Source organism: Neolamprologus multifasciatus, chromosome 3, assembly GCF_963576455.1.
Source record: "Neolamprologus multifasciatus chromosome 3, fNeoMul1.2, whole genome shotgun sequence".
Classification (NCBI taxonomy): domain Eukaryota; kingdom Metazoa; phylum Chordata; class Actinopteri; order Cichliformes; family Cichlidae; genus Neolamprologus; species Neolamprologus multifasciatus.
Genome location: NC_140441.1, coordinates 4,619,203 through 4,631,092, shown reverse-complemented (window position 1 = coordinate 4,631,092; position 11,890 = coordinate 4,619,203). Strand labels below are relative to the sequence as shown.

Sequence of the window (11,890 nt, the reverse complement as noted above, 5' to 3'; positions counted from 1 at the left end):
TACTCTTGTGTGTATTTAAACCCTGTGTTTTCTTTGCTCTGTGTCGTGTCACACTGTCATATTGTTTCTAGTGTTCCACGGTTTAGTTTTCTCTTTGATTGTGTCAGGAATAAAGCTGAGGTTTTTGAGTTTATATTTTGCATCCTGGAGTACATTTGGGCTTTTCTCTCCTGTCCACAAACAGCATTCATCCGTGACAGGGATTTTAAAAATAGATAGCAAATCAAATAGTTAATCCCAAAGCTAATTCATTATCTAATATCATAGCTAATCTGTGAGCTAACAGGAGGTGAAATGGGTTTTAAATGAGGAGTGGAATCAACATTCTAAATGTCAGTGATAAATCTTAATTTTTGTATCTATTGATTTCTTTCTGTTGTTTTTTAAAAACAACTTTGAAAATCAATTTTTGAATGTAGAATGCAAAAATGGTTTATTGAAAGTTTAATTCTGCTTTTCTGAAATTCATAAATATCGATTTAGACATTTTATTTTTGTTTAAAATTAAATCATTAAATAATAAATGACATTCATCTAGGATCTCATCTCATTTGACCTGACTTACATCCCAGCACCCCACTCACTATCTGTCTTTTGCCCCGTCTGTTTCAGCTTGTTCTTGTTGTGTCATGTCATGTATGGGTTTTGCCCTGTTAAAATGAAATGAAAAAAAGAAGTCAGATAATACACACAAACTAGTTAAATTACTGTATTACAGACTTAAAGAGTTGGATGACCTCTAATCTTCTTCTCCGAAATTCAGATAAATTGAGAAAATTCTTGTAATTGTCCCCGCAAATATAATAAATGTGGTATCCAACCTGGCTCCAGTAACACTGTGAGGATTCTTGGGCTCATTCTTGACCAGGATATGTCCTTCAGCATGTGCAGTACAGAAATCTGTGGGAGTGTTTACCTTCATTCTAATATGTGAGCACAGATACATGTTAGTTACCATAAACATGCATGTTTGCTGTGAAAGCTGCTCAGACACAAATGTTCCTCAGCTCATATGTAACGACTGAAGAGAGGAAACTATGTGGTAGTTTAACAGCTCCACGCTACCCCTGCTGGAGACATGTGGTAATTGTTTCTAATCTTAGTACTGCTGGTATATATACTGCATGACTGTACTGTCAGTCACAGGAAAACATACAAGATATTGTGCTCTAAGCTCTCCTACTCACAGTGACATTGACAACATCAGATATCACTTTAACCCTCTCAGGCTCAAATTAAACTTTTTGTTGCTATTGCACAACCAAGTCCTGCAGTGGTACTTCTGAGTAAAAAACCCTCATAAAATATGTATGTGGGGTAATCAGGTTGTTAGTTTTTAACTGTTGCAAATCAGCAACGCCTGCCTAGAGAGGGTTAAACTTGACAAGAAAGATGGCCCGTCTGTCTCCACGGTGATAACCCCATCTACTGAGGTTGGATGTAAAGAGCGATGATGATTTTTATTTTAGCTCTATGAGCCTGAACTTTCCTTACTTTTTAAATGACTGTATCACATTTAAACTAAACGTGAAAAACTTATATTACTTACAGCAGATCTAACCAACAGGTACAGGTCAGGATTTTAAATATTGATGAAAAATATGTAATTAGTCTAACTTTTGGAACAACCTGCCGAATTATAAGAAAAGCATGTCAGTAGATGAGAAATTTGACTTTATTTATTTCTTTATACGTTATATTTACAAACTGTTTAGCTCGTGGATTATATTTGCTAATCCAGTAAATTTGAGTTTAGATGTGTGAGACTGATTGTTTTAGCTGTGGTGGGCTCTGATACTCTGAGAGTTTAAAAAAAATTAAAAACTGAGTTCAGTCTACATGAAAGTTTGGAGGAAGTCATTAAGTACATTCCCTGTTTTTTGATCGGGTTAATAACGTTTGTTTAAATAATCTGTATTTCTTACTGAAGCTGGCCAGATAAAAACTTTCACTCAGGCTTAAACATGAAGTGAGCTGTGGATTGGGGAAGGCCTCGCCCCTGAAGATTCCCAATTACTAATTGTAAGGGAGAAAGTTAAAGAAGTGAAAAAAGGAAGGGTGGACGGGCATGAAAATGAGAATGAACAGCTTGTAGAACTGGGGGATTATATATAGAAAGGAACTGGAAGATGCTTGATTGGAGGAATGGCCCTGTTCCTGAAATTCAAATACTTTATCTCCAATTAGAAAGCTCTTGGAGAGTTTCAGTCTCTCTGACCTGAAGCTGTAGGAACCTTGGTCTCATCCTCAAACATCAGGAGCAGCTGCTCCATCAGAAACACCACAGAAGAAGAACCACAGCAGATCAAAGAGGGCATTTTTATTCTGTTCACTGAACAGATTAATATAAATATAAGATAACTACACCTGCCTCATTATTATAAAATTATTTACATTTGTCTTGCAGGGGCAGATCACACGACTCTGTACAATATACAAAAGATAAACATAAACAAACACACTGAGGTACACATGAAAACAGATCTGATTGGACTGAGACGAAGCAATCATATCTTTGTGTTTCCTCTCATTTAACAGAATAATGTCTTCCTCCAAGGATCCACCTGTGCTTCCTCTCCTCTCTCCTCCACCTGTTACAGTGAGGGAACGTCCTCCATGATGGAGGAGCTGCTGGAAAGTGCTGAGAGTTTCCTCCAGAGTGAGACCTCTGTCACAGTTCAGAGGATCTACGGCAGCAGAGACCTTCATGGACACTAAAAGTCTCAAACACACAACAACAACATCACACTGACTCCACTCTGACATCACTGATCAATAATCAAAGAACACACAGATCAAATTGATTGATCAGCCATCAGAGGAGCCTGATCCATGGAGCTGCTTCTGTTCCTGATGTCCCCTGTTTGATCCTGGACCTGAACTCTCCCTGCAGAGGAGACACAACACAGTCAGAGACACACACACACGTTTGTATGTATTTACATCTTTGTGGGGACATGTCATTGACATAATGCTTTCCCAAGCTGCTTACCCTAAACATCAAAAATGAAGTCCTAACCCTAAACCTAACCACTGTTTCTAATTTTAATCTTGGTTATTTTATGTTGTAATCTGATATATTATGCTCCGTAAATTTGTTCTGATTTGTTCATCTATTGTGTGGTTTTAAAGTGTCGTAAAAGTGGTCGTATTGAGCTGCCACGTGTTGATGAAAGGTTAGGCAAGTAATCAGGAGCAACAGTTTTCTAACCGTTGCTGTTTATAGTTGTTTTTGGTATAATATCAGGAAAATACAAACTGGGCTCCAACTGGAGATATTTGTTTTGCAGTTTTCTGTTTTAGTGGCATAGAAACTATGTTAGAAAAGTACGAGTCAGAAACTTTATGTCCTGCAAAAGCGGAAACGAAGGACTGAAGATTGCCGCTACACTGACACTTAAACCACAATTTGAGACTCTGCCATCGAGCTCATCGAAATGGGCATTTTGTCTCCACAAGTCACCGTTAGACCCCAAAAGTATTGTAGCATGCCAGGTTTGTGTCCTCACAAAGATGTTAAAACATGTACACACACAGAGACAAAAGCAAACCTTCACATCTGTACTCTCCACTGTCTCTCTCTGTGGGCTGTTTCAGGGTCAGACTGAGGTCTCCAGTCTTCAGCAGGTCTTCATTCACTCTTGTCCGGTCTTTGTAATCCTGGTGCTGTTTGTGAGGCTGGTCAGAGCCCTTTTCATACACATGGACCTTCCTATCACCACTGACCTTCCACTGCACCTTGGTATCTTCAGGTAAGTTTTCTGTTGTTTTAGATGGCAGCTGGACAGACTCCGCCCCCTCACCCACCTGACAAACTGAGAGGACAACAAACAAAAGATGAGCTGTACAGACAGCAGCAGTGGGTTTCTGAGTTGAACAGAAGGAGGAGCTTTTGTACCTCCTCACAGTACTCTGTAGTTTCACTGTGTTTACACTGTGTGTGTGCACAGGCCTGGATCTCTAACAAAGCTTGGACTTCACTGTTGGTCCATTTCTCTGTAATTTGTTCCAGTTTAGAGCAAGCTGTTCTTCACAGTTAATGATGACGTGGATTTCACTATATACATCAGTATTTGCCTCGCACCCCACCACATGGGAACCACACAAACCTTTGACTCTGAGCAGCACTCTTTTGTATCTCTGGATCTCCCCGTAGACTCTACAGCTGTACCCTCCTTTGTCTCCATCTGTGGGGTGTTTCAGGGTCAGACTGAGGTCTCCAGTTCTCAGCGGGTCTTCATTCATCTTCGTTCGGTCTCTATAATACTGGTGCTGTTCTTCAGGCTGGTCAGAGCCGTTCTTATACACATGAACCTTCCTGTCATTGCTGTCCCTCCACACCACTTCAGCTTCTTCAGGCAGGTTTTCTGAGGTTTTGAAGGGCAGCTCGACAGACTGCACCTCCTCCTCTAACTCCGTATGGCAGACTGAGAGGACAACAAATACAACATGAGCTGTAGCAGCAGCAGGTTTTCAGAGTTGTAGAGAAAGCTGAAGGACAGAAGCAGATCAAAATCTAAAACCTGGAGATATCTTTTTTTTTTAAAGATTCTTCTGCAGAGGGCTTTGGTTTGGTTTTGTGTGTCTAAAATAGACTTTATTAGTAGCTTCTTATTTTCTTTATAATTAGAATTGTCAAGTCTTGTGGCTTTTACAATAAGGGGCCGGGCTTTAGGAGCCATTTATGTTTGTGTGCCTCTGTTTTTACACTATGATATGTCTTTATGGCACAGTTTTTAAGGTAGGTCCATTTAATTACCATCAGGTGTTGTTGGTCAGTAGGACCTAAATGTTGTTGTGATCAGTGTTCAATGATGTTGAATACTAAGAGGAACTGTTAAACTATGAATACAACCAATGGCGAGCAATAGTTGTGTTAAATGGATAAGATATGTACAGTTGGAGTTATTACACGTTCTCAAGTTTCAATGGCATCTGCAGCTCACACACACAAAACAGCACTGACCTTTGACTTTCAGCTCCACTTGTTTCATCATCAGGATGTTTCCCTCCCTGCTGTAGGCGGTGCAGGTGTAGGTGTCTGTGTCCCAGTCTGTGGGGTACTTCAGGGTCAAACTGAAGTCTCCAGTTTTCAGCAGGTCTTCATTTATCTGTGTTCGGTCTCTGTAACAGTGATCCTGATCTTGAAGCTGGTCAGATCTGTTGTCATACACGTGGACCTTCCTGTTGAATCTGGTCTTCCACTCTACTTTAGCAACTTCAGGCAGGTTTATAGTAGTTTTGCAGGGCAGCAGAATAGACTCCGCTCCTGAATCCACCTCCAGCTGGGGGACTGAGAGGACAACAAACACAACATGAGTTATACAGACTGAAGCAACTTCGAGCATGTTTTGACTGGTTCAAATGACATATTTTCAGTGAAATGTTTGACTGGTTCCAGTCTGAAACATGTCCAACTGCCCCACTGAACATAAACATTTTTTTTTTTCTGTCGAATTAGCAGCAGAGATAAAGTTCATCCAAACCAAATGAGGCTTGTCTATGACAAGATTTCCTCTTTCAGGAACTCTGGAGCTCTACTTAAAGAAATACAAAATAATCAATACAATTCATCAGTGATTCCATCAGTGAACTGATAAACGATCCTTCAGTTTTATGATGATTTATTTCATCCAGTTTGCTGCTGATCAATAAGCTCTACCTTTCTAAACCACTGAGAACCTAAACTGGCCAAGAGGCTGAAGTATGGAGAGGAAATAGTGTCAAATATCAAATGTGTTTATTGTACGAAACTATGTTCAGACCTCTGACATAGAGCTCCACTTGTTTCTCCTTCGGGAATTTTCCCTTCCTGCTGATGGTGCAGGTGTAGGTGGAGCTGTCGTCATCTGTGGGGTGTTTCAGGGTCAGACTGAGGTCTCTAAATTTCAGCGGGTTTCTGTTCATCTCTGTTCGGCCTCTGTAAAACCGGTGCTGTTCTCCACGCTGGTCACATCCATTCTCGTACACATGGACCTTCCTGTAATTTCTGTCCTTCCACTCCACTCTAGTGTCTTTGAGGAATCTGACTATAGCTTTGCAGGGCAGCTGGACAGACTCCACCCCTGAATCCACCACCACCTCGTAATCTGAGAGGACAACAAAGCACAACATGATGACATCAGCAGCAGCTGTGATGGTCACATGACCTCCCTGTCCCCTCCTTGTCTTCTAGTCTCAGTCAGATTGTGTCTCAGTTTGTTCCTGATGTGTTCCTGACTCGTTCTTTGGTAACTAGTCTGCAGCGTCCTGTAAAGTGCTGCAGACATGTTGGATGAAGAGCAGAAGAACAGACAGACTGAGCCTCCACAGTCGGCCATGTCTCACACACATCAGCACAGAAACCATGAAGATCTCATGTGTCTGAACATCTGAAGCTCTCCACCACATGACTGAGCACAACTCAAGGAGGAACATTTACTGTCAGCACATGTTTCCATGTCAGCTGCTGTTTACCACCACAGAAGAAGAACAGCTTGTCCACATGCAGCCTCTGTGTCAGATCAATGCAGTGAAGCACACACACTGTTTAGTAAAGTCATGTTGTGGAGCTGTTTCACTGATCAATGACTGAGTCTGAAGGAGGTTTTCTGACTTCTGGAACAAACCTGGAAGTTTCTCTTCAGCTCTCTGTATCAGCTGTTTGTAACTCTCAACTCTTTCAGCTTCTGGAACAGGTTTGTGTGAGCCACAGTCAAGGAGCCACCAGAGGACACCGGCTGACCATCGGTATTATGGGTAGTGTAGTAGGAGACACTCACCTGACATGAAATAGTGCCGGAAATGAAATAATAGAACCGCGGAAATGACAAGAAGAACCAGGAGAACCAGGAGAGCTATGGCCCAGGATGGAAATGGTTCTGTAGAAAAACAAAAAATACAGCTTCGGATCTCTGACCTGTGTCCACAACATTGACCTCTGACCTGTACTTAGAGGGCTGACCTTTGACCTGCAGCACTACTTTCTGTCTCAGGATGTCTTTGTCCCTGTAGATGGTGCAGATGTATCCTCCTGTGTCTCTCACTGTGGGGTGTTTCAGGGTCAGACTGAGGTCTCCAGTTCTCAGCAGGTCTTTGTTCATCTTTGTTCGGTCTCTGTAAACTTCATCCTGAGTCATAAGGTCGTTGTTTCTGTTAGAATACTCATGGACTGTGATGAGTCCCACTTCAGAGCAAGTCCACTCTACTCTGGTGTCCTCGGGCAGGTCAGGTGTTGTTTTGCAGGGCAGGATGACAGAATCTGACCCTTCCTCCACCTTCACCTCCACCTGCTGTTCTGAGAGGACAAGAAACCACAATATTAACCACAGAACTAGAACCCCAAAAACTTTTTTCTATTCATCTGGACGTAGCATTTTCTGTGTGAGAAACCTATCCAAGTGACTTGTAATTATTAATGTGGTTATAAGTAATAAGATCCCTAAACAAAGCTCCAGGCGATCCAGAAGTGAGAAGGACAACTGCTGTTAAAGCAAACAGATGAACAGCATCAACTTTTTGGATTTTCTTACCTGGATGACTGACCATGCATCAACATATAGGACAAGTAATACTGAATGTAACTTGAGCAGAGCTGGGTATCTACATTCTTGATCTCTGACTCCAGCAACCATTAATAATAATATTCTCTCGGTTTTTTTGTTTTCAGTGGTAAAAAAAAAAACATATTTATGAGATGCTACTACAGTTAATAAAAGATCAAGGTGAAGTTTCAGGTTAGCACAAAAACACAGAGTTTGACACACTTGGAAAAAAACATCTTGAATGTTTCATGTTGAGTGATGAGTAAAAAGTCAGCTGGCAATTATAAATATATCTACAGATGTGTGTGTGCTGGACCTCCCTGACATGAACTCACCTCTCTGACCAGAAGCTGAACTAAATATATCTCAATAAATAAATCCCCAGTGGTTGTAGCAGCAAGATCCCTTTTTACTGCTTTGTTCTCACATTTTGTGTTTTTTCAGTGAAGTGAAGTCTACAAATGTTACTGCTGGCTTCATCAAGACTTGCAGAATCGTTTAGGAAAATGCTTTTCTTAAGTTTGACCTCGGACCTTTGTCTGCAGTACTAACATATGACCAGTAATTACAACACTTGTTGGAGTTTTTTTTCACTGACCTTTGACCTTCAGCTGGATGTCTCCGACTCTCCATTCATCACTTCCAGCACTGATGGAGCAGGTGTAGTTGCCACTGTCAGTCTTTGTGGGTTTTCGCAGAGTGAGGCTGAAGTCTGAAGAGTCCAAAGCATCCAGTCTCATTGATGTGCGTTCTCTGTAACGCTGGTTTTGTCCTCTAAGATCGTCTCCTCCTTCGCCTCGTTGGTGTACAGATTTGGGGTCAAGGTCACTGCGAGTCCACATCACTGTGGGATCGTTCTCAGGTATAAAACTTGAGTACAGACAGGGCAGCAGGACAGACCTTTCCCCCTCATTCACCTCAACCACCACCACAGTCAGAGCATGCTGGGAAACTGGAAGGACAGAAAAGCAAATCAAATGAATGTTGTGGGTTTGACCCAGTGTTAATATGAATTGAATATAACCAACATTATCTTCAGAAACCAGTTTACAAACAACAAACAGTCAAGTTAATTTAATCAGTCATACCAAACTGAAAGACTTTTAATCTTTTAAAGAGCAAAACAGCTGCACTTTAGCAGACCTCTTAAGGTATTAAAACATAAAACTGCTTGAATTCTCAAGGTTCTCTTGAACCTCATGATTGATTCTCCCATTCAATAAAAATATTGATAAAATATCAACAACACAAAAATTTCAGAATTCTAACAAACATCACAGACTATGATGTGCAGCTTGTGTGACAAAGGAACAGCCACACTCCTGTGAGAATAGCTCACTCCAACCTGATTTTCCTTCACTACAACAATAACTTACAGTGATAGGGTTAAGAAGGTAGCCTGATGGGTAATGTATTTCAGGCCACAGATTTAAAGTTGTGGAGTAAACAGGAACCACCTCTCTCTCTCTGGTGTGTGTGTGTGTGTGAAAGCAAGTGAGATTAATGAGACTACAAAGTTTACAGAGAGTGAGAAGAAGACAAGTATGTATAGTAGTAGCTACCAAAGCCAAAAGAGTCTAACATGCCCAGTGGTGAGGGAAAAGTTAGTATCCGGCTGTTCACTGTGTTCACCACCTCCAAAGGAATAAAGTTCTGCTGGTGAAACCTCCCGACATCTCATTCCAACTTTCAGGACAAAGCTACTACAGATGCTACAGATCAGAGCCGCGGACCTAACGAGGTAACGAGAGGCAGTAAGACATTTATTCACTCACTGACTCCTACTAACATCTTCCCATCTGTGCCAAAGTACTTCAAACCACATTGTAGTGTAGCTCAGGAGGTAGAGCAGATTGTTCCCTATCTGCTCCAGACTGCATGCCAAATATTATCAGGCAAGATACTAATCCTGAATCAGATAAGACAAAAAAGTGAAGGACTGCTTTATCCATGTTGTGAAACCAATCCTCCCAATTAATGCAAATTAATATCAGCTGGTTCAGTCCCAACTGATGCCCTTTAAAAAGCTGTCTCATTATCAAGGTGTTACACAAGAACTCTCAGGATATGTCGTAGGCCCACTCGTTTGCATTTAACTTTTTAGCAACAGATATCTCTGTAAATTATGGTAAATCCATTTTTGCAGATGATGACGCATTATGGATAAGGGGGAAAAATATAGACCATCTCATTAAGAAACTCCAAGAGGGCCAGGTAAAGGGGAATAGCTGGGTGTAGAAGGGTATTTTAAATTTTCAATTGAGAAAGCTAAAGTCATCTTTTTCCAAATAAAAAAAACAAACACGGGGGGAAAACAAAAGTTTGCATGGGAAAGGGCTAGAAAGGGTTAATTGTTTTTGTTTTTTGGGTGTAGTTTTTAATAAGAAATTAGCCTAGAAAACCCACAGATTAAAGGGAAAAGTAAAATGTCACTTAATTTGAGGTGTTTAGCAGCGTTGACATGGGGTGCCAATTTTGATGTGCTTAAAAGTATTAATGTCATATTAATTTGCATGTCCACACAGATGATAAACGTTTTGTTCAGGAGATTTTCTCTCTGTACATTACATTTCTTCAAACAGTTCTTTCTGTAAATGCCACTGAGTAAAATGTATTTCAGTGTTCAGGGAGAGTGTTGAAGTCTTAATCAGATGCTTCTTATTAGTGCCTTATTGTTTCTAAAATATACAAACAGTTTAATCTACATATGCTTAAAAATTTTCTACAAGGACATAGACAGATTAAAAATGGCTGACATAGCTGATTGTAACATGAGCTGATCTGGAAACCACCAAGAAGAATCCAGAGATTTGAAAGTTGCTGCTTTGGATTGTTAGTTTGATCTGAATCAGAATCCAGTGTTTGATGGAAATCTCCTCCTGCTGCACTTCAACACATTAAAGAGAGAGAGATGAAAGAAAAGCTGATGATGAGAGCAGAGAGAGGAAGGTGTACTTACCGTGCAGGAGGATCACAAACACCACAAACATCTTCATGTTCCTGTCAAACTCAGAGACTCTTTCAAAGCCCTTCAGGACATCAGCTCACAGCAGCTTCACTTTCCTCTGCTGATGATCTACTGACACTCTCACACTGCTCACACTGTCACAGCTCAGAGTTCAGCTTCACACTTTGTTAAAGCACATCTGTGGAATGAAGTCCGACCGGCCACAGATCAGACGTTTGTGAGAACGGAGGCAGTGATTTGCTGGTTCACCTGTGGGGGCGTGGCTAACAGAAAAGTGGATGAACAGGATGGAAACCATGTAAGAATGAACTCCTCCTCTTATCAGATAAGTTTGTTGGTAAAATGAAAGAGACTTAGTTTCATCATACTTTACTTTTAGCCTATTTAGCAGAAGCTAATGTTCAGAAGAATGTATTTATGAATATCTGAAACACTGCATGTGTGAAAAGAGAGGGAGAAAACTGTGAGGTCAGGTATTTGCTGATCTTTAAAGTTTAAAATCGCCACATTCCCACAGACCAATCAGATACAGGATATGAGGAATTATTCACCAGGTGGCCTTTATGACAGGAGTGGAGTTTGGGCTCCAGCTGCTTCAGCAGCTCTGAGCCTGATATTGAGGTGGACAACTCCAACATACCTGATAACCTGTGGAGTGGGAAAAGGAGTACTACGGTTCACCCTGCCCACATACTACATACATACCGTGGCCCAGTGCTGGATACACAGCCACAGACAGGTTTCTATGTTTTGTCCTGGTTTGGAGACAGCATGCTGTCGTCTGAGCAGAGGAGCCCTGAGGCAATCTCCTCAACACCAAGTTATCCTGCCCATCAATGAGGTCATGTTGCTGTTTCAGGCCTTCATCTGGATTCCTGCTGATTTAAAGTCTCTGTAGGTTCATGTGAAATAAAGATCTGACATGATAACCTGGTGTTATGTGGACTGAACCAACAATCCAGCAGAGGTCAGGTAAGCAGGGCAGTGTGGCAGCCATCACTCCTGAAGTGGACACTAAACAGCTCCGTGTGGACTGTGATAAACCAGTACTCAGAGCGTCTAATGACACAAACAGAAGTCTGCATTATGGATCTGCTGCTTTCACAGGACAACAGCAGAGAGCTGCACAGCAGGATTATTCTGAGGCCACGAGGATCACAGAGGAAAACAGGACATGATGTATGTAAGTATAGGTGAAAAACGCTCAGTGTGGTCATCACCAGGCACCACTGATAATATTCTTGTTATGCAAAGAAAATGACTTCAGTAAAAGCAAATATAACTCTCAATTATTAAACATAAGCTGTTAGTTTTAACTGATGAGGTTACAGTGAATGTAGTGGGATTTATTTATTTTTATTGGCAGCACAAACTGTTTTAATCTGATCAGATTTATCTT

The 11,890-nt window shown here is 41.1% G+C and overlaps 2 protein-coding genes across 3 annotated transcripts in view; one reads left to right on the top strand and one right to left on the bottom strand.

The window, feature by feature from the left end:
• The window catches only part of LOC146521164 (protein NLRC3-like), a 482,659-nt gene that overhangs the window by 315,128 nt on the left and 155,641 nt on the right, over positions 1-11,890 (top strand). The gene's annotated exons all lie outside the window — the stretch shown is intronic.
• On the bottom strand, positions 462-11,597 carry LOC146521173 (uncharacterized). 2 transcript variants are annotated; one of them, XM_085154368.1, is made up of 10 exons: positions 10,483-11,596; positions 8,122-8,475; positions 6,944-7,276; positions 6,762-6,860; positions 5,766-6,089; positions 4,967-5,293; positions 4,110-4,427; positions 3,536-3,815; positions 3,464-3,504; positions 466-2,887 (listed from the first exon to the last, which is right to left on the bottom strand). In XM_085154368.1, exons 1-10 carry the CDS (start codon positions 10,517-10,519, stop codon positions 2,796-2,798), a joined length of 2,205 nt encoding a protein of 734 aa, XP_085010494.1. In that variant the 5' UTR covers positions 10,520-11,596; the 3' UTR covers positions 466-2,795. The 2 variants fall into 2 exon arrangements, with proteins under 2 accessions (XP_085010493.1, XP_085010494.1); XM_085154367.1 differs by having other exon boundaries at positions 462-3,815; positions 4,104-4,427; positions 10,483-11,597.

Excerpts from the sequence above, each read along its gene's own strand:
- LOC146521173 (XM_085154368.1), bottom strand. The coding sequence starts at position 10,519 with ATGAAGATGTTTGTGGTGTTTGTGATCCTCCTGCACG. Across the intron at positions 8,476-10,482 it reads GTTTGTGATCCTCCTGCACG|TTTCCCAGCATGCTCTGACT; the intron begins GTAAGTACACCT and ends CTGTCCTTCCAG. Across the intron at positions 6,090-6,761 it reads CCGGCACTATTTCATGTCAG|ATTACGAGGTGGTGGTGGAT; the intron begins GTGAGTGTCTCC and ends TTGTCCTCTCAG.